This window comes from Lissotriton helveticus, chromosome 8, assembly GCF_964261635.1.
Source record: "Lissotriton helveticus chromosome 8, aLisHel1.1, whole genome shotgun sequence".
NCBI classification, from domain to species: domain Eukaryota; kingdom Metazoa; phylum Chordata; class Amphibia; order Caudata; family Salamandridae; genus Lissotriton; species Lissotriton helveticus.
Genome location: NC_136069.1, coordinates 398,750,188 through 398,772,402, shown reverse-complemented (window position 1 = coordinate 398,772,402; position 22,215 = coordinate 398,750,188). Strand labels below are relative to the sequence as shown.

The following is a 22,215-nucleotide window of genomic DNA, read 5'->3' as shown; positions in this document are numbered from 1 at the left end:
GGGCGGGGCCAATGTTGATCTGACTAGCAGTAAGGCAAGCCCTGATCATTCTCATTGGGAACTATGGGGTATATTATCAAGGGGTTTTATCTCCGCTTTTTTGGCTTTAAAAGCCAAGAAAGCGGAGATAAAATTATCTCCCTATTACCAAGCTGTCGCTAACACCAGTTAGCGACAGCTAATAGGAGATAGCGACCATCTTGGGCCCCACTTTGCATGTCAGTGATATTTATCACTAATGACATGCAAAGTGGGCGTGCCAAGATGTTAGCGACTGGAAACAGTCGCTAACATCGCTATCTCCTATTACCAACTTTTGGAGATATTCGCGCTAAGCGCGAATATCTCCAAAAGCTAACACCTGCCCTGAGCAGTTCTTAGCCATGTTATCCAATGGGAGGTGGATAACATGGCTAAGAGCATTTGCTCGATAATGCATGAATATCGCTGACTTTTCAGCGATATTCATGCATTGCGGCCGTTTTTTATCGCATTTGCGATAAACCTTGCTAATAGCAAGGTTTATCTGCGATAAAAATCGCCGGTTTGCGGCGATAATTTTTGTCTCTAAACAAGTTAGAGACAAAAACTATCGCTAGTTGTTGGTAATATACCCCTATGCTCTTATCTCCTGTACCCCATTCCATTGTCCTTCCTCATCATCGCCTGCAGTGCATGCGGTAAACATCACTTACAACGAAACCTTTACAACGCACTACCATTACAACGCGGTCATTACAACGCAAACCATTACAACGCATTGCGCTGCGGGCGCTCTAGGATAGGGAATAGATTTAATTTACTATCCAACACCTTCCCTACTATCCATGGGGACTGGAGTTGGAATAGTAAATTAAACTATTCACTATCCAGTGCCCCCAACGCAAGTCGTTGTAATGGTATGCGATGTAAAAACCGCGTTGTAAAGGCAGGCGTTGTAATAGCCTGCATTGTAACGACATACATCCGTGCATGCCCTTTGTCCACAAGAGATTCTGCTCTTAATGCTGCACTTTGACCTGCCCCAGCAGCTAAAATGGTCCGGTTGCTTCTTCCTCAAGAGCACAGCACTGCAGGCACTCAGTCAATACACTCTTTGATTGAAGTTGGTTCACTTCAGTCAAGCACTCACCGCAGTGATATATGTATTTATTTATTGTTGTAACTTGTAATGTTGCTTTACATCCTTTCCCTTAGCTACCTGATCCTTGCTGCTCAGCCAGTATGAATGTGAAGTGTGTGTGGAAAGTTAGAATGCCTGATGAGGTAGTGGAATGCTGGAGTGCCTGGTGGAGTGGAGAGCGAGACAGTTGGAGTGTGTGGGCTGAGCAGCAAGGATGCTGCTCCTGGTGGGGCTGAACTGCTGAACTTATCCTACTTACCATCTTGTAACTAAGTTTAAGAAACCTCTTACCTAAACTCTACTTCATGGCTAATTATGGATTTCGTTTGGAATAAATCATTTATCTACTCTGTGAATTTGATGACCACTTAACACAAATGTACAATCAACCAATGCTTAAACCTACACATAGCCTTGATAATCCTTCTGCTTCCATGTGCTCTACCACTAAAGGGTACCATATAGCACTAAGACGTTTAGTCGAATGTCCATAGTTCAAGGAGAAATGAGCTGAAGCTTCTCGAATAGGCATATTTTAACCGTATGTGGACACTGTAACACCCAGCCACACTTCAGAGTTAGATGTTGTGGAGACCGTCTTTATCTCTGTACCTTCTTATACCCAGACTCGCAGGTATGTAAGAATCAGAGCCAATGAAATGATGCAGTCTGGCAGTTTTACCCCTCTTACCAAATATTCCAGTATTGTCTGGATATACTACACATTTTAACAAAAAATAATTGCAACTATCTTGTCTGCATATACTACACATTTTAACAAAAAATAATTGTAACTTTCTTGAACGGATCCGAAGTTATTGAAACACTGCCACACAGTATTGCTGTGCAGTGGGAAACATTTTGCTAAGCAGTGGTAGGTTAAGTTTCAGTTGAGTATTACTATATTTGGTTTTACACTCACAGTAAGGAGACAAAACCTTTCCCTGGACAGTGTTCATGTTTACAAGTGACACTTAATTTGCATACCCTTGCTGCATAATTTAGTCCAGCATGTCACATAAATGCGTCCTCCCCTGCTTCATAATACTAGTCTCTCTGGTTATAATCTGTAGGTGTAGCTGTGTCTTCATGCTTAGCCATGTGGTCTTTGAGTGCTATGGGCTCTCAAACGCTCTATCTCAAAGCATCCCAGCTCCTATCAGTGCAGAGACGGTCACAGTCGCTCCATAAACATAAAGATTAAAAAGCTAGAATGCCAGTAAGATCGTTCCTGAAAGTTCGCCTACACAATCAGAATTCATACCTGAGCGTTTAGCAATGATTACAATTACTATTATTCACCACTGAAGGGTGACTGTTCTCTTATTGTTTCGTTGACTGTCCCCATGGTGTAGGTGTTGTTTATGGATTTTCCTTCACTGCTTTGTCTATATCCTTTGTACTTGTGCTCTCTGTATCATTGGCCGCCCCTCCTTTCTATAATGAAGTTTAAGCGTTCAGCAGGTTTCTGTGAGACTTTCCTAAAGTGTGTTTTTTTCCCTTCCAGTACAACGGCAGTCGGGAGAGGGCCGAGTGGGAGATGTGGCATCCCACCTTGGTGGCGGAAGCAGTCTTCGCCATCGCCAACATCTTCAGCTCCCTGCGCTTAATCTCATTGTTTACGGCAAACTCTCACCTAGGACCGCTGCAGATCTCCCTGGGGAGGATGCTTCTGGACATTTTAAAGTTTTTATTCATATACTGCCTTGTGCTCCTTGCATTTGCCAATGGGTTGAACCAGCTCTACTTCTATTACGAAACAGATGGCGACGAAAAAACTCACTGCAAAGGAATTCGATGCGAAAAGCAAAACAACGCCTTTTCAACGTGAGTTTGCAGGTCTTGTTGTTTTTCTGTACAAATGCAGTTGTGCATGGTAACGTGGTGAACTTTTTAGTTATTTTCCGCCTTCATAAAAAGCAATGCACATAAATTCAAGGTGGGCATTGGGTTTAAGTATAAGTATTCATATTAATTCAACAAAATAGCTCGGTATTGAAAGTGACATTCCGTAGCGATTGCCCGCTGATGAGATCACAGAGATTGCAGGGGCATGTGTTAATGTTTTGCGACCGTAATCGCGTTGCAAAAAATTAATACTTTACAGACTACTGAAAAGTAGTGGTAAAGCATGTGCAAACAGGAAGCGGTCCCAACAGCGACCCTTTTCCCTTTATCAATGTTGAAAAAATATTTTTTGGGTCATGGCTTCACCTGGCTGCAAGATTGCCGCACCTGGGGCCGATACACAGAACTAACTTATGACAAAATCATAAACATACTACTTTTGGTATTCACAGAAGGCATTTAGAAGTTTTAAATTAGGATTTTGTCTCAAATTAGGATTATGTCTTAAATTTAACTTAAGTGTGTCTTATGTTTAATATAAGATAAAATCCTAACTTAATACAAAATCGTAATTTAAGACAAAATCCTAACTTAAGACAAAATCGTAAGACAAAATCCTAATTTAAAACAAAATCGTAATTTAAGGCAAAATCCTAATTTAAGATAGAATCCGAACTTAGACTACTAAATGCCTTCTGTGAATTTAAAAAGTAGTACGTTTATGATTTTGTCTTAAGTTAGTTCTGTGAATCGGCCCTCTTGAGTGGGGTCTACCGGTCGAAAAGGAAATCCTACACCATCCGTCCAAAACTGGGGCCTCCGCACCTACTATACCAAAATGAGACTATGTTGAGCTGAGCTGTGTCGCCTGAAAGCATTTGACGACTCCTGCTGTCCTGCTGGGGACTGCGGAGCAGACTGTGCATGAGAGCAGGGCCTGATCCGCTGTGCACAGCCTATGAGGCAGGGAGCTGTGAAGGCCGGATCGGCACTTTGTGCAGACTTGTAGAGTTGGGGCTGAGGTGGGAGCCTGTGGCGTGGGCCGATTTGGCCGCCTCTGACTGCATGTGGCCTGGGCAACCAGGACCGCGGCAGTGGCGGAGGCTCACGGGCCGGCACGCGCAGCATTCTGCGGCTCGGAGCCGGACCCAGCTGATTCTGCCTTGATGCTCCAGAGAGCCCTGGGGTGACACTGTGGGCCCGAAAACTGGGCCGACTACAGACAGGCTGTGTAGAGCGACCTGAGGGACTGAGGCAGCGGCAGTGGCTGCAGCCTGAGACACCTTGATAAGTGCATGGCCTCCCCACCCACTGAAAAGCACTGTTAGTGCCTATCCCTGCACTCTGCATGCTGTGACCCTGGGGCCTGAAGCCTGTCCTACCTCATGAGCGGGGGGATGGAGGTCGATATGTCACCCTGGAGTGCAACGTCTGCCCTCTCCCGGGGTGGCAGACACTGGCATTGCTGGGGGCGCCTTGAGCAAAGTACATTAGGCGCATTGGTGAATAGACCTGGGACTGGGCTGCCTTCCTCCGCCCTGTGTTTCGGTGACTCTACATTGCGGGGATCCTCTGTCTGCTGAAATTAGGGCCCAGAGCTGATCTGGTGGCCTCCCCCTGGCCCTCTCCTGAGAGCGTGTTGCCCTAGGTGGCTATGGGGGTGCGTGCCACCTAAACCTGACTCCTGAGACATCATACTGGGGCCAGAGATCTACACTCATATATACGCTTATACTGGTAATACTGCTGACCCCCTCCCTGCAGCTGATTGAAGGCGTGTGCGGACAGGAACCCCATAGGGGACAGCATTGCTCTGCACAAGAAGATGGGCAAATCTGATACCAAGCAAACTAAACTCATGTTTGATGGTCGCTGCCTCAACAGACACGGCGAATCGGCCCAGAACAGTGATGAACCATCCGTGTTGATGGCTGGCTCTGCACCATCAGACAAAGACATCCGCACACTACTAACTGAGGTGAAGTCCAGCTTGAAAACAATGGACTCTAAATTGGACTTCCTCACCGCCCGCCTGGACCACGTCAAACATAGGGTTGGTGCGCACGATGACCAGATTGACCACACAGAGACACTTATATCTGACCTGGAAGACCACAGAGCAGACGACAGAAAGTAAATAACTATCAGAGATGGACAAAGTACTGGCACTTATAAAAGCATAACCTCTGAATAAAGGGACTTCTAAAGTCCACAAATATTGCCAAGATGGAAGACTTTGTTAAAGACATGCTACGCAAGCTCTTCGTGGCGTGCTATTGGTGGTCTTTGTGGTAGAAAGAGCACATCAGGCGCTTGTACCTCATCCTCCTCCAGGATTCCCGCCCCGTCCCATAATTGCTCGCATCTTAAACTATCGGGACCGTGACAGGATCCTCCGCAAAGCAAGGGAGTGTGGGGTGGTGCTCTATTGGGGCAGAACCCTTTCCTGCTATTCAGAATTTTCTGTGGAGGTTCAGGCCGCACTGCACAAATTCCTGCCTGCCAAGCATGAGCTTTAACATCTGGAACAGCATATGGCCTTCTCTAACCAGCTAAGCTGCAGATATCACTTGATGGCACCACAAAATTCCTCCCAGACCCTGCGGCGGCCCTGAAGTACACCAATCAACTTGCCAAAAAAAGACGTGCTTCGTCAAAGTCCCCCCAACCATCAGAAGAGGGCTGCACAAGTGACAATGACTAATCTTGCTGCTGGGTGCGTGGCGTCCCCTGTTACAGATAACTGAAGCAGGTTGGCGGACTGCAGCTAACATGTTTTGTCCCATGCAACCTGGCAGCATACTCAGTCATGTCATCTAACCCTTAAGACACCTCTCAGCCCCCTATTCTCAGAAACAGGGTAGTTCATCTGAGAAACCCTGTTCCCACTGGATGGTTCCCACATATTTTCTGTTAGAGGTTTGTTGGGATAATGTTATGTGGGTGGGATTGCTTTCTCAACCTGATTGGTAGGTTGGAGTGGGTGGTGGGGGGAACGCATACTGGAATGCTTTTGCTGTTGTGACATGTTGGCGTGGAGTGGTGTATTTTTTATGGGAACAGAACAGGGTTGGTCTGGACGGTTTCGCTAGGACTGTATCACACATGCAGACAACTGGATGGTCACACCCGGACACCGCCGTTGCCTGTTCCTCCGAATGCAAACAAACAGACAACAATATTTTCACACCACCACTATGGTTAGCGTTAAGTGCCTAACCTGGAATGATAGGGGCCTAAACGATTACCGTAAGTCTCATCTAGTCCACTCTTACCTAGTGCTCCATAAGATAGCTATATGCTTTTTACAAGAGACCCACCTGACCAATGCTGCGTTAACTAGACTGCAAGGTCGCTGGTGGGACGAAACACACTCTGCCATCTATTCGAGCTATAGTAGGGGGTTCTCGATCCTAATCAAATTAGGGCTACCATGGCATGCCACTGGGTCAAACATAGACATATACGGCAGGTACGCTATTGTAACTGGTACAATAAACAAGCCACCTATGACACTAGTAGCTGTATTAGGCCGAAACTTAGACAACCCAAACTTCTTTCTAAAAATCTGTCAACAAGGGACAACCTGGCATCAGGGATGGCACTACGGGCAGTTCTAATGTTGCACTTAAAGAGTCGGTAGACTGCTGTAGGATGTCGAACAGCATTTACAATCAGCCGAAGTGCTGAACACACTAATGACGGAAAACCAACTCACAGACATATGGCGGCATACCCACCTAACACACGTGAGGGGACATGCCTCTCCTCTTACCACAATACATGGTCACGGCTAGACTACTGGATCATAACATGATGCCTCTGCCTATGCCACTAACTCAAATATGAGGGGAAGGAGGAGCACTCAACTAATAGTCATAGTAATCTATAAATCCAACTTAACTAAAGGGTGCATCACTACCCATTGTGTTGGCTGCACAATCTGGGAATACTAAACAAAAATGTAGACAAAGGCCTACATGCAGTGAGCACTGTTCCTGGAGAATCAAAATTCTCAATAAATAAGCTATACTATTTCAGTCAGGATAAGTAACACACAACAACAATTAATATACTTTCAAATTCTTGTTTTAGTGATAGCAAAACCTCACTTATTAAGTTTCACAATTCAGTTGTATTCATTAACACGAACATTCATTTTCTGATTGACAAATCTATACAAGTATCACTATACGTTTAACCTCATGACATGATACTGTGGGCATTGACTTTGATCCTCTGTATAGTTCATAACATACTGTACATCGGTTGAATCCCCCTCTACTTTATGGGAGGCATTTAAAGTAGTGATTCGTGGAACCTGTACTGGAAAGCAAGATGGGGTTTTGCGGGCACCGTGTAACACGCTCTGAAAACTTGAGGGGTAAGTTCAGACACTAGAGGAAGACTACTATAGAGCCCCTGACCTTGCCATACTAGCGTCCATTAGAGACAAACTCACAACTATCAAGGAAGAGGCAGAAACTCATTATCTTGGCAAGGAGACCAAGGCATGAAATATGGGGAGGGAGACCGACCTTGCAAGACACTGGCCGGCCTGCTACATAAGCCACATGCAATCACATATGTGTGGGAACTAAGAGACGTTGATGCTCAACTTGTCACGTCACAGTCACAACTGGGGTAATGTTGACCTTCTACGCTAGGCTATACATCAGCGGCCTGGACAGAGAACCTAAGTCACTTTGTGACTATTTCAACACCCTACAATTACTGTGGCTTGACTAAAGCCACAGAGACTATTAGGACTTGCTGATTATGCCTGGAAGAGATTGCACACGTTATTGCTGGTTTGCCGGCTGACAAGGCACCTGGCCTTGACGGGCTCACACCGGCTTTCTATAAAGAATATACCCTATTCGAATTCCGCACCTCATCGAAATATACAATGTGTCATTAACTGTGGGTAAATACCCCTCTCACTGCGCGAGGCAGTAATAGTGACCATTCTCAAACTGGACAAGCCCGCAGAACTTTGCAATTTATATCACCTGCTTTCCCTAATAAATATAGATAACAAAATTTACGCCAAGGTATTGGCGAATTGCTTTCTCCCCCTCCTGCCCTTGTTTGTGAGACCTGATCAATCAGGCTTCATCCAGGGCCGTGTGACTTCCCACAATCTTAGTACAATCTTTGCCATCATGCACCATATTTACCCGACCTCCCAGCAGTGGCCGCCCTGCTGGAAGCCACTAAAGTCTTTGACACATTTGAGCGGCACTTCCTCTTTCCCCTGCTGTGACGGCTGGGACTAAGCCATGACTTCATCTTGAAAATTCGAATTTTCTTATATCCTCCCCACGGTGCGCAATAGGATTTATGGCAACATTTCAGAGCCTATAAACATAACCCGTGGTACTTGGCATGGCTGCCCTCTCCTGCCGATTCTTTTTGCGATAGCCATGGAGCCGCACTCCGCTAGGCTGCGACATCATCATGCAGAGCGTGTATATGTTTTGCTACCTGTGGCCTAATTGTCTCCATGTATGCCGATGACGTGGCACTCTATGTTACACACCCGAACACAAATCTAGAACCCGTAATACGAGAGGTGATCCGATATGGCAATTCACGGTGATGCAGATAAACTGGGCCGAGTCAACTCCATTCCCCTTGATAGACTCCGCCACGCCGTACACAATGCGAGTATCAGCTGAAATGGGCGAGCAAACCCGCTAAATACCTTGGCATATGGCTGAGCAGTGACCCGGATGAATTGTGGTGAGAGAACTACTGGCGTGCTATCGAGTGGCTTGAGGCCTGGATCCCACTCTGGACCAGACAGCCTCTCTCGCTTGCAGGGCGTAAAGCTGTTGCAAAAATGGCGGTACTCCACAAGTTTTTGTACCTTTTTGCATATATTCCTCTCCTGCTCACTGTACAATTTGAGCTCCAACGTAATCACTCTAACATGGATGGCACGTCAGCCTAGAGTGGCATACAAAACGCTTACACTGCCACCCATGCAGGGGGGACTGGAAGCTCCAGAATATGCAGCTGTACGCGCAGTGTGCTCAGGCACAATTTCTACACCACTGGCTACACCCAACCCCTTTCCAGCCACATCTGGTGAATGAACACGATCAGGTGTCCCCGTGGCTGCTAAGAACTGCGATATTCCAGAAATACATGCCCTCCAAAGCAGAAATAAGCACGTTGAAAAGCGTTCGATGGGCGTGGAGCGGTCTCCGCAGACGAGCGGGCCTCGTAATGGTATATGCAATTACTACCCCTCTGACGGACAAACCTGCATTCCCTCCTCTGCAGGACAAAGGAGTGGCTAAACACACCGCTGCAAGCGGTGTCAAGACATTTGCTTATTTATACCCTGGCGGGGTCTTCATTTTAAGCCTGCCAAATATTAACTCAGAAGCACAGTCGCTCTCAGACACACTACTGTACTATCAAATCCACTCCACCTGCCACGTACTGCATTAGTCCTTGCCAGCCCCTCCCCCTACCTTTCAGGTGCTAGAACATATGTATACAACCACTTCCTCGCATCAAACTTATTACATGCCTTTATACGATAACACAGTCGGCCTCCGCCACTGACACACAGAGGGCTAGGGTGGCCTGGGAGGGGGAATTACACTTTGAGATACCGGAAGCAAGATGGACTTACTCCTGTGCCCAAACTGACCTGCTGTCAGCTAACTACAGGCTATGCCTGATACATTTTAACTACCTACATAGGGCATACCGAACACCAACACAGCTACACAAAATTGGGAAGACAGACATTCCACAGTGTGTGTGTTGGCACAGCCCAGATGCAACTTTCCTACATTTAGCTTGGTCCTGCTCCTAGGTGGCAAGATTCTGGACTGAGGTATACAACACATTGGGAGACATTTTGGGTCACCAATACAGCCGCATCCTGTGGTCTGCGTACTGGGATATGTAGAAGCAGTTCCGAGACCATACCGCCGGCTAGTAGCATTGCTACTACTGCTAACAAGGCACTGGGGGAGGTGCCCTGCACCGACTGCACAAGCCTGGGTGGAAGACTCTGCACACTGCCAGGAGCAATTTTCACTTTATTGGGACCTGATGTCCCCTAGGACAATGGCCAAAGATATTTTGGAGCCCTTTGTATCCCACCTGAAAAGTATCCCAGCTGATGAGATGGCCATACAGATCCCCACACAACAATCGCCTAACCAGCCCCAGGTGGACTACTGCCACTGATCTGGACCCTTCACCTCAGCAGTGCATGTTCTCTGCCACTGATTCCTCTGAAAGTAATAATTAATGTGCAGTGCTGGTTTTTGATGTATTCGAATACCTTCAATTACAAACATGACAGATTGTATTGTGTACAGCGGAAACAATTAAACCACGCTGTGAATTTATGAATGGCTATGTTCTGAGGGGTATGTCTTTCTCTTTCTGTTTGTTTTTCTTTCTTCGTGCTACATGAAAATCAATGAATAACGGTAATCTTAAAAAATTTTGAAAAAATATTTTTTAAGAGTAGGCAGTTATTTATTTTTTAATGCATCCAGTTTTCCTTTTAGAATGGGCTATTTTTCAAAAAGAAAATACTTTATCTAAAAGCAGACACAGACATGGTGTTCTGCTGATCTCAGCAGACTACAATCCATGTAATGCTTACGATTCATTGTCGATTGCAATTGGCACCTATCTCATTAATATTCATGAGATATGTCCAATTGCGACCCACTAGGAATCGGTAATTTGTGGACTGATGTAATCCTACATAGATTGGTTAGCAAATATACAGTATTTTGCAAGTGAAAACTAGAGAAAGTGTATGTGACTGTATAAGTCTTATTTCATCTCTGTTTTGCTGCCTTCCATGAGTGGTTCTCGATGGATTATCTTGCAGGTTATTCCCTCGTAAGAGTTCCTGATGATTCTAGCAAGTTTATCTGGAATACCATAGTGGCGAAGGAGTTTCCAAAGGGTCTCTCTGTCCAAGGTGTTGAATGGATTCTCATAGTCAATGAAGTTGACATAGGGGGGAGTTCCATTCAATCGACTGCTCAATGATGATGAGAAGTGTAGCAGTCTGGTCTGTGCAGGATCTATCTTTGCTGAAGCCAGTTTACTGTTCTCACACACGAGTGTCAACTTGTTTCTTCATTCTGTTCATGATGATTCTGTTGAACATTTTGCCTGGATTGATTCTGCCAGGATTGTTTGCTCTTACCTTTTCCATTCCTGTTGACCATAGACTGGATTATGAATGCCATCCACCGCAAGAAGAAGAAATGGGAGACAGTGGACACCTTTGATGCAGCTCGATGACCTGGACTTTGCAGATGACCTGGTCCTACTCTCCCACACCCAACTGCAGATGTAAGAGAAGACCGACAATGTGGCAGCCGCACAACTTGGCCTCACCATCCACAGGAGAAAAATCAAGGTCATGAAGGCCAACACGGCCAGCGCAATTTGTGTCACTCTTGCAGGTGATGCACTGGAAGAGATTGAGTTCTTCACCTACCTGGGCAGAGTCTTAGACAAGCAGGGGGCATAGATGCCAATGTTAAGGCAACAATTGGCAAAGTAAGGGCTGCCTACAATCAGCTAAAGAAGTTCTGGAGCTCCAAAGACCTAACGCTGCAAGCCAAGATCAGGCTTTTTAACACCAACATAAAATTGGTCCTTCTGTATGGAGCTGAAACATGAATGACAACAGTGACCACCACCAACAAAGTCCAAACCTTCATCAACACTTGTCTGAGGAAAATCTTTCAAATCTGCTGACCAAACACCATCAGCACATTTTCCAACTTCCTGCTCATGAAGAAATCCTGAAGACATGCTGGGGCTGGACAAGTCACACCCTCCTCAAGCCGGCATGAAACCCCACCAGGCAAGACCTGACCTGGAACCCTCATGAGAAAAGGAAAAGAGGAAAGCCAAAAAACACCTGGCGCAGAGGCCTCAAGGGAGACTGCACGGTGATCGGTTACACCTGGAGTCAGATTGAAAGAAAATTGACAGAGACGGCTGGAGAGTCCTGGTTGCTGCCTTCATGACCTGAGAGGTCAGAGGTAGCAATGACAGTGTCAAGTTTACACAAGGGCAAGTCAGGGCTATCACATGGTACCCCTGCCAATAACAATTGGGTTTACACACTACATATCATGGTATCTGTATAGGATACAACAAATCCTGTTGTGAACATTCAGTTGTACTGCTATAAATGTGTTATTATGAATAGACATAAAGAACCATGTAAGATATGCAAACATGCCAAGTAATAATATATTATTTCAAGCCAGATTTAGACAACATTTTCAGTATGGTCAACAAAGTTTTTCTGTAGCCTACAAAGGAAATATAAGCACAATATGTATCCAAGGGAGGGTGGGCGTGTTCTGTGCTATTGTAAAGAGGTTCCCGGAAAATTTAATTATATGTTCAGAAAAAACAGCAGGCTGTGGAAGAAATTCAACATTTCATATCGCATGATGTAGGAAAGTGTCTTTGCTTTACACCTGTGTGAGGTGTAATTTAAAATGGAAGCACTGTCCACCCCTGAGACACGCAAACGTTTTTGAACTATAAACAAGAAGTGTGATTTGGGTATTTAATAGTCAGGCAAGCTTCGCTATATGTAATCCAACTCATGCAGCTAATTTTGATTTTGAGTGTTAATTTTCAAACTGTTTTAGTAAAAATTCATCTCACAGTTCTGAAAACATTTGAATAACAGGGCTCATGTTAAACACATCCAATTTGAATCTAAATAAGAATCTAGGGCCTGCCATCACACATTGCACTATTGTTAGGCAAACATTCATTGCAGCTGTTCAACTTTTCAAAGTCACCAGAAAATCTGCCCTTATGCCAATCAATTTGAGGAGCCTGGATAAAGTATTTTTTAAATGTCCCTTTGAATAGTAGTTCATTGTGGAATCTATTTCAATACGATATTCAAGCTCCTCACCTGCTGCCCTGAATATTAAGTCTTCCCACAATACCACAATACAACATATTTCATTTACATGCCCTACAGGTGAGGACAGACTCTGATGGCACAGTGCGTAAACACCTATTCCTGCAGAATTGCCCTTCCCCACTCACCACACACAGTTCACCAGACCAATCCAGCTACTTGTGTTGCACTGTATGTATAAAAGGAGGGCTGTCTTATTAAGGATAGGGGAGAGGATATGGCCTTATGCTAGAGCGGTCGACCTCAATGCTGGGGAACCGGGTTCAAGTCTTGGCAGGGATGCTCAACATCCTGTGATCCTGGGTTAATCACTTAATCTCCCCATGCCTAACAAAAAAATGTATGTGTCTGTCTGTAATGCAGACCAACTCTTGGGGTCCTTACCAGTGTTACCCTTCTAACTCAAAAACGCCCACTGTATCTGAACGGTTTGTATTATTACACAGTAAGAGGAAAGGTGAAAACACAAATGCAAAAAAACATCATCATGTAGTCTTATTAAAAATTAAAACAGTTTATTACAAGTTCATAAAATCATAAGTGAGACACATTGATAAAAAACCGTATGTTTAAAACAATTTCCTAATCTTTTTTGTTTAAGAAAAAGATTAATCCTTATACACAAATAAAATCATACAAGATCATATTATTCAAAATGTACAAAAAAACACAATAGTCATGGATGTCCAGTTATCAAAAGTTGTCGACGCAGCGTTTCGGTGTATTATGATATCATCTTCATCAGGACAAAACAGTTCTATACAAAGAAAACATACAATTAGAGGCATTCATAATGTCAATTTGCATTCATTCTTCTTTTTTATTAAAATAATTTCGACACTTTCTAGATTATCTCAATAGGGTAATAAATGTTTTCACCATAGTTATTATTCGCATATTTATCACAATGAGGGGCATTGTTGTACTTAAATCCTTCACACATTTGAGTTAAGTAGGGTAACACAGGAAGGAAAACAGTCTGAGATGACTGCTTATCGCTATTAGGTAGCTGGGCTGGATCGCTTGGTGTGCATACCTGCAGGACTTGATTAGGCCTCTCTTTTAAATTGGAGGTGGTTTCCTCGATGTATCTCAATGGATAAAGAGCTCTGATATAGCTCGATTGGGTATCACATTCCTTTCTGTGAAGGCACACAAAATTATGCAAAATGACTAAACGTCCAGGGGGCCAGCTTTCATATATTGGCATAGTTACAACCAGGCCACGTTAAATTTGTGATATTTTAAGTTACCTGTCTTGTTCAGAGACCCAGTGATGAGGGTGTTGCTGGAGGGGTGCCACCGCTTTTTTTGGGGGGCGTGACTGCCTATAAGGAAATACGTGTACTTAGCCACCTGTTACTTGTCATTGTACGGGACCCATAGTTTTATAAAATGGGTGCTTTTTTATTCTTAACCATTTATAACTCACCTTTAACGAAGGGTGCAATGACCCTTACTACAGCGTGACTGGGTTCTTTTAATTCTTGATCAGCGCTGACTTGTCATTTTTCACGTCTTATTCAATTCAGACCTGCGGGGGAGTATGAGAAATATATCTCTTTCATTCAGTTTTCTCCCTCTCTTTTTATGGTTTAGTTACGAGTCTTTTTTATTAATTTATAGAACTTACTGAGCTGGTAACTATTATCACACATGTTCATGTACATTAGAGCTGTATTTACTTGGAAAATAGGTTTAACGGTTCTATTGCATGCTATTTTCCTGGCTCATAGTAGGTATTATATTGCTCTATATGAAAACTCATCTTCTGGATACACTACTTTATAGTTTTTGTACAAAGTTATCCCGGAGTGGATCCTACACTCGATCTTACACTGCTCCGGGACCACTACCGTTTAACCGTTGTGGTTTTATTAGCTGATTCAGTTAGTACCGTGGATACAGACTTAACTCATCTGCAACGCTAATAAGGCATTTCCATAGTATTATATAAAGTTTGAGGCAGGTAGTTCTAACGCTTTGCATTTAGCTTTAGGAAACATTTTCCCTATGTCACGTCTGCCTATTGTTGATTAAACACACCGTGCGGCTACGTAAACTCAAGCATACTGCCAAGTGAAGTACTATGTATGCCGGTCGGTTTGTGGTTATACCAAACTACGGCTGATAGAGTATTTAGCCTGTTTCTAAAAACATTTGCACAACTCTACCGAGGAACTTGGTTGCAGCGGTTCTTACCTTTTCTTTTAGTGTCGGCCTCCCTGCGCCCCTCTAAAAGAAAAGGTAAGAAGCGCTGCAACCAAGTTCCTCGGTAGAGTTGTGCGAATGTTTTTAGAAACAGGCTAAATACTCTATCAGCCGTAGTTTGGTATAACCACAAACCGACCGGTATACATAGTACTTCACTTGGCAGTATGCTTGAGTTTACGTAGCCGCACGGTGTGTTTAATCAACAATAGGCAGACGTGACATAGGGAAAATGTTTCCTAAAGCTAAATGCAAAGCGTTAGAACTACCTGCCTCAAACTTTATATAATACTATGGAAATGCCTTATTAGCGTTGCAGATGAGTTAAGTCTGTATCCACGGTACTAACTGAATCAGCTAATAAAACCACAACAGTTAAACGGTAGTGGGCCCGGAGCAGTGTAAGATCGAGTGTAGGATCCACTCCGTGATAACTTTGTACAAAAACTATAAAGTAGTGTATCCAGAAGATGAGTTTTCATATAGAGCAATATAATACCTACTATGAGCCAGGAAAATAGCATGCAATAGAACCGTTAAACCTATTTTCCAAGTTAATACAGCTTTAATGTACATGAACATGTGTGATAATAGTTACCAGCTCAGTAATTTCTATAAATTAATAAAAAAGACTCGTAACTAAACCATGAAAAGAGAGGGAGAAAACTGAATGAAAGAGATATATTTCTCATACTCCCCCGCAGGTCTGAATTGAATAAGACGTGAAAAATGACAAGTCAGCGCTGATCAAGGATTAAAAGAACCCAGTCACGCTGTAGTAAGGGTCATTGCACCCTTCGTTAAAGGTGAGTTATAAATGGTTAAGAATACAAAAGCACCCATTTTATAAAACTATGGGTCCCGTACAATGACAAGTAACAGGTGGCTAAGTACACATATTTCCTTATAGGCAGTCACGCCCCAAAAAAAAGCGGTGGCACCCCTCCAGCAACACCCTCATCACTGGGTCTCTGAACAAGACAGGTAACTTAAAATATCACAAATTTAACGTGGCCTGGTTGTAACTATGCCAATATATGAAAGCTGGCCCCCTGGACGTTTAGTCATTTTGCATAATTTTGTGTGCCTTCACAGAAAGGAATGTGATACCCAATCGAGCTATATCAGAGCTCTTTATCCATTGAGATACATCGAGGAAACCACCTCCAATTTAAAAGAGAGGCCTAATCAAGTCCTGCAGGTATGCACACCAAGCGATCTAGCCCAGCTACCTAATAGCGATAAGCAGTCATCTCAGACTGTTTTCCTTCCTGTGTTACCCTACTTAACTCAAATGTGTGAAGGACTCAAGTACAACAATGCCCCTCATTGTGATAAATATGCGACTAATGACTATGGTGAAAACATTTATTACCCTATTGAGATAATCTAGAAAGTGTCGAAATTATTTTAATAAAAAAGAAGAATGTATGCAAATTGACATTATGAATGCCTCTAATTGTATGTTTTCTTTGTATAGAACTGTTTTGTCCTGATGAAGGTGATATCATAATACACCGAAACGCTGCGTCGACAGCTTTTGATAACTGGACATCCATGACTATTGTGATTTTTTGTACATTTTGAATAATATGATCTTGTATGATTTTATTTGTGTATAAGGATTAATCTTTTTCTTAAACAAAAAAGATTAGGAAATTGTTTTAAACATACGGTTTTTTTATCAATGTGTATCACTTATGATTTTATGAACTTGTAATAAACTGTTTTATTTTTAATAAGACTACATGATGATGTTTTTTTGCATTTGTGTTTTCACCTTTCCTCTTACTGTGTAATAATACAAACCGTTCAGATACAGTGGGCGTTTTTGAGTTAGAAGGGTAACACTGGTAAGGACCCCAAGAGTTGGTCTCATTGGACCTTTTGTTTTTCCTAAATTTCTCACTCCTGGTCCCTTATTCAATCCTTAAGGAGTCCTCCCTTTCTTTTATTACTCTGTCTGTAATGCAACTGGTGCTCATGTAAAGCGCTCTGACTCTTTTGGGTCAAGTTTACGCTATATGAACTCCACGAAAAAAAGGATAGATCTTCTACAATGTTTATTTCTCCATACACGTACTAAAATGAATTTCCAAGACAGTCTCTTCACATGGGATACATTGCTATTGTCAGTACACAGAGACAATACGAGTAGCTAGGCTTGTCCTGTGCTGTGCCACAAGGATGGGGGGCGAGTCTAGTCTGGTCTAGTAGGTCTGTCCTCGCCCACACTTCATGCAGAAGTTGAAGAAATAATGAAAGAAAATGCCCTGTAGTGTAGACTTGCTGAAAGTGGGTAACGTTTGGTGTATTCGAGTGGATTGGAGGTTGTCAAATTAGTTTATCCAGTCCTACAATTTTACAACAATCATTATCCAACATTACCACCAATCATGCAAAATAAAATACAACTTTTACAATGGTCAGTCAGTGCAAATGTTGTTTATTCAATTAGCAATGGTGTAAATTCCACAGCAGGATCTCACATCCTCAGTGCATAATAACCTATGAGTGGTGCAATTTGCTCTACCTAGGCTATTGATTCATTTCATGCATGTCAAACAACAAAGTAAACAAAGAAGTATATGTAGTTCATAGTACTACCAGCCTCTTCAAACTCACAATTCGTGACTGTCTTTTGAAATTTCTTCTGAGAGCAAATGGAGATATATTCTTCCAGTGGGCACATAAACCAAGATTATGAGGATAGCAAAGATTTACACAAGATATCAGCCTTGTCCGATGATATACTCCCTAGTATAATACAATAACTATGACACTCAATTTCCAACCCTTTCCCAACACCCAGGTTTGTTGGCACGCTTGGACGATATCTCCCACCAGCTGCACCTTCTCTCCCTCGCACTCCACGGTCTGAAAACCCTCTCACTTGAATATCTCCCCTTGTTAAGCTCCCTCCTCTCTAGTCCGAACCGACCAGAGCCCCCGCCAACACCACTGACACTCAGTCAGTCAGTCAAAAAGGCTTTATTTCGACATATGAAAATATCTTAAAAAGCATACATACAATAAAATTCATTTCAATGCATTTAGAGATAAAAACCACAAATTTAGATACACCCTGATAAAAAACATAATTAAACAATTTGTCTGAGTCTTTTTGACCGAATTCGCCATGCCCACCCAAGATACTTCGAGGTGGCACATGCGTAAAAGGTACGAGTGTCTGAAAGAAGAATCCTTAAGGCCACGTTACAATGCCTAGTACCCAATGTGCGACACATGGGTTTTAACCATTTTGACCGTGGGACTTTGTATGCAGGACACTCAAATAAAAGGTGGGGGACGGATTCTTGGCGCTGTGGGCAGAAAGGACACCACGGAGCAGTCTGGTATGGGATTTTCCAATGACTAGTAAATTCCATTACGGGGAGGAGGCCAATTCTAAATTTAAAATACAGGGACCTATCCCAAGGTGCTGAGATTATGTCCAAATACAGTTCTCTAAAAGGAGTATCTTTAGACTCCATGAAATTTCTGGTCGACTTGCAAATCGAGGTGGAAGAATTCCTTCTATTTGTCACCCAGTTCCAATAAAGTTGTTTTATTATTGATTTAGGCGGGGCTGTCTGTTGGAACCATGCTTCTTCCAGCCCCAGGTTGGTGAGTAGTGCTTTAATGTCCGTTAGCCACTTTATTTTCGCCCAACCTGTCGATCTTAATATCTCCCGCAGTCCATCCGCATAACTTGAGAGTTCGGGGACTCTCCAGATGCGGGCCCACAGAAGCAAAGGGCGTAATTTTGCTAGATCTTCAATCGCCCGACAGCCCATATCCAATTGCAGTGGCAAGATGGGGACAGAGGGGCCAAGGGACATCAGGCTTCTCAAGAAGATGTTCTCAGCTCGAGTGAGGTCTTTCAAGTTCGACATTCCCCATAGTTCCGCCCCGTACAAAGCGGCACTTACTCCTCTAGCTACATAGATGTCCAAAACTGCAGCTATGGGTTTGGTTGAAGCTGCTCTCTGCTCTTTCAGCAAGGTCCCGGTTACTCTTTTTAGGTTTAACAGCATTTTAGTCAAATGCTGGTCCCATTTCATAGTATCCATTAGCCTGACACCCAGATAATCGAAGGTCTTAGTCCTGTCCAGTGCCACAGAGCCCAATGTTGGCGGAGGGCCAAGCTTTTGCGGAGGGTTCAAAATGAGATACTTTGTTTTATCTGTGTTTATACAGAGTCCTCTTTGTTTACAAAAATCGTCAAAGCCCGAAAGAAGCTGTTGTAGGCCCATTGGCGATTTTGACAAGAGCAAAGTATCGTCCGCAAAAAGCAGGGTGGGAATAGAACGACCTGCCAGGCGAGGGGCATCTGCTGGTATCCTTGACAGGTGGTCCACCACCCCGTTGACATAGAGCGAAAAGAGTGTTGGGGCAAGAACACACCCTTGCCGCACTCCTCTGTTCACATCTATTCTTCGAGACTTTTGACCATTAGGACCCCAGCGGATTTGGGCATAGTTATTTTCATGAAACTTCATGATCAGATGAAGCAGGTAGGGTGGCAGGCCAAGGTCATTAAGAACCTTCCATAAGTTATTTCTGGGGACCAAATCGAAGGCCGTTCGGAGGTCAATAAAAGCAAGATATAATGAGCCCTTCCCAATCGTAACGACCTTCCAATAAATCATAAATAGCCTTAACGATTGTTCAATTGTTCCTGTGCCAGTACGGAACCCTGCCTGGAGATCCGAAAGTACCCTGTTTTCATCTGCCCATTGCTGTATTCTAGTTAAAAGGACCTTGCCTGCTACTTTTTGTGAGCAGTCTATCAGGCTAATTGGCCTGTAATTCCCTGGGTCTTCTCTTGAACCTTTTTTGTGCAGGGGGACCACTTCAGCGGCCATCCAGGAAGCAGGCAGAGGAGCACCCGCCATGGCAGCGTTCAATACAGATGAAATCAGCGTACTCCAATCATCTAGGTCAACACGGAGCAGGTCACCCGGAAGACCATCAGGACCAGCCGCCTTACGCGGGACGAGAGATTTTATTGCACCCTCCGCTTCTTTCTTAGAAAACAGGCTTTCCTCAGGTGTCTCCTCCACTCGTGAGGGCTGTGGTACTACGAAATCCGTCGCTTCAGCTGCGGTTGCTGTGTACAGATTCGAAAAATGTGAGTACCATAGTTCCTCGGTTATGTTACAGGTTATGACTGTATCAAGGGGTCTGTTTTTCTTGTGCACTAAGTCCCAAAAACCTTTTGCGTTTTTTCCGGTGCTGGCAATTCGGAGATCCTGCCAAAATTTGTCTTCCCAGTCTCTCCTTGCTGTTTTAAGCTCCGTTTTATAGCTCTTCCGACTGGATGCTATTAGGGTAGCATCTCCACTTTTTACAGCCGCTATCAGAGCTCGCTTCAAGGCACGACACTCCTTCGAGTACCATCCTGGCTTGCCATGCCGGTTATCACGATTAGACTTTCCATTTTTTACTTTAGCCTTGAAAAGGTCCCCAATTGACAGCGAGACTTCGCAAAACAACGCTGTAATCTGATTTGGGCAAACAGGCTCACTTTCCAAAATGGCACAGGCTGTAGAAGTAACGGCTCTGATACATGCCAATTTCTCCTCATCTATTGCCACTTTGTCCCATTTCAGACGTCTTAAGCAGTTTGATGCAACCACCCCTCCCAATGGCCCTATTGCTAGTGTATCATGGATTCCACTTGCTTGGGTAATCTCTTTCCACCAGTTTGATAGGGTCAAAGAAAGAGCATTATGGTCACTATCCAGGGAAGGTAAGACTACCATATCCTTCATATGTGCCCACAAGGAAAAGTTTAAAAGGATGTAATCAATCCACTGACACTGCTCCCCGCGACCATCCCCTGTCACCTACCATCTCCAATTCTGTCCGACTACCTAATGGAGCCTCTCGCCCAAGATGCACGTCCTCTCTCATGCCCAATGAAATTGACAGTCTTCTCAAGTCTTATTCGTCAAACACGGACTTCAACATGAGTCCGAAGGGAATAATTCAAATTATTCATTCTAACCCTAACAGAGAACCCTACCACAACTTTAGAGTCATAAACAACGATAACCTCAAGAGAGTAAAAATCACTCAGTCCCCTCCCCCCATACTCTGGCTACACTCAAATGCATTCTACTCAATAGTAGGTCTGCTAGCAAATACGCCTCCGAGATCTTCGACCTCATTCAACAGAACGAGATAGACATCATTATCCTCACAGAAACTTGGCTCAACCCTTCGTCCACTACAATTCTTGACCTCTTGGTGCCCCCCACCCATGACATAATTCGTCTTGACAGAGTTAAGAAGCTGGGTGGTGGCCTAGCTTGTATACATCGGAGTACACTTGAGGTCTCCCTTTCGGAGTCATCCTCGCTGATATCGTGCGAATACCTTAGTCTCAACATCTATAGTAACAATCATCTGGTTTGCAAACTACACACATTCTATCACCCCCCAGGTGACAATCTCCCCTTCATTGAACAATTAATGGAAATCATCTCTGGCAAAGTGGACTCAGTCCAGTCCCACATCTACCTTGGAGACTTTAACCTTCACTGGTCTAATACTAATGATCAGGCAGTCTCATGCCTCAATTCCTTCTTACACGACCTCGAATTGATCCAACATTGTGACCAGCCTATTCACATTAAAGGGGAAACTTTAAACCTCATCAACTCCAAATGTCTTTCCATCTCATTGGATTCCATCATACCATGTGATTGGTCGGACCATCACATCATTACCTTCCATATCAACTCGGAGGTTTATCAGAGTAAGGCACAAAAAACCAAACCCAAGATTTGGAAAAGGGACGTCAGAGGTATCAATACAGCCGACCTAGCAACACGCTGTAATCAGGCCCTCTCTCCCCAATCGGACATATTCGAAGTCTAGGCTCTCACAGACTTCTACAGCTCCTCTATTTCCAACATCATGGATTCCAAAAAAAAATGCACCTGCAAAAATTTATAAAGCTTAGTTTAATGGCAACCTAAACTAGGAACGTCGCAATCTAAGGGCCATAGAACGTTTCTGGAGAACCACCCCATCTGCTGACCATCTAAAAAACCTTAGAGGAGCA

At 43.8% G+C, this 22,215-nt stretch overlaps 1 protein-coding gene across 2 annotated transcripts in view; it reads left to right on the top strand.

Annotated features, from left to right (window-relative positions):
- TRPC4 (transient receptor potential cation channel subfamily C member 4) overlaps window positions 1-22,215 on the top strand; it is a 1,462,580-nt gene that overhangs the window by 1,321,438 nt on the left and 118,927 nt on the right. For both annotated transcript variants that reach the window (XM_078657230.1, XM_078657231.1), the window contains exon 7: window positions 2,631-2,950. In XM_078657230.1, the coding sequence (XP_078513356.1) occupies window positions 2,631-2,950 (320 nt within the window). The remainder of the gene's footprint in view (window positions 1-2,630; window positions 2,951-22,215) is intronic.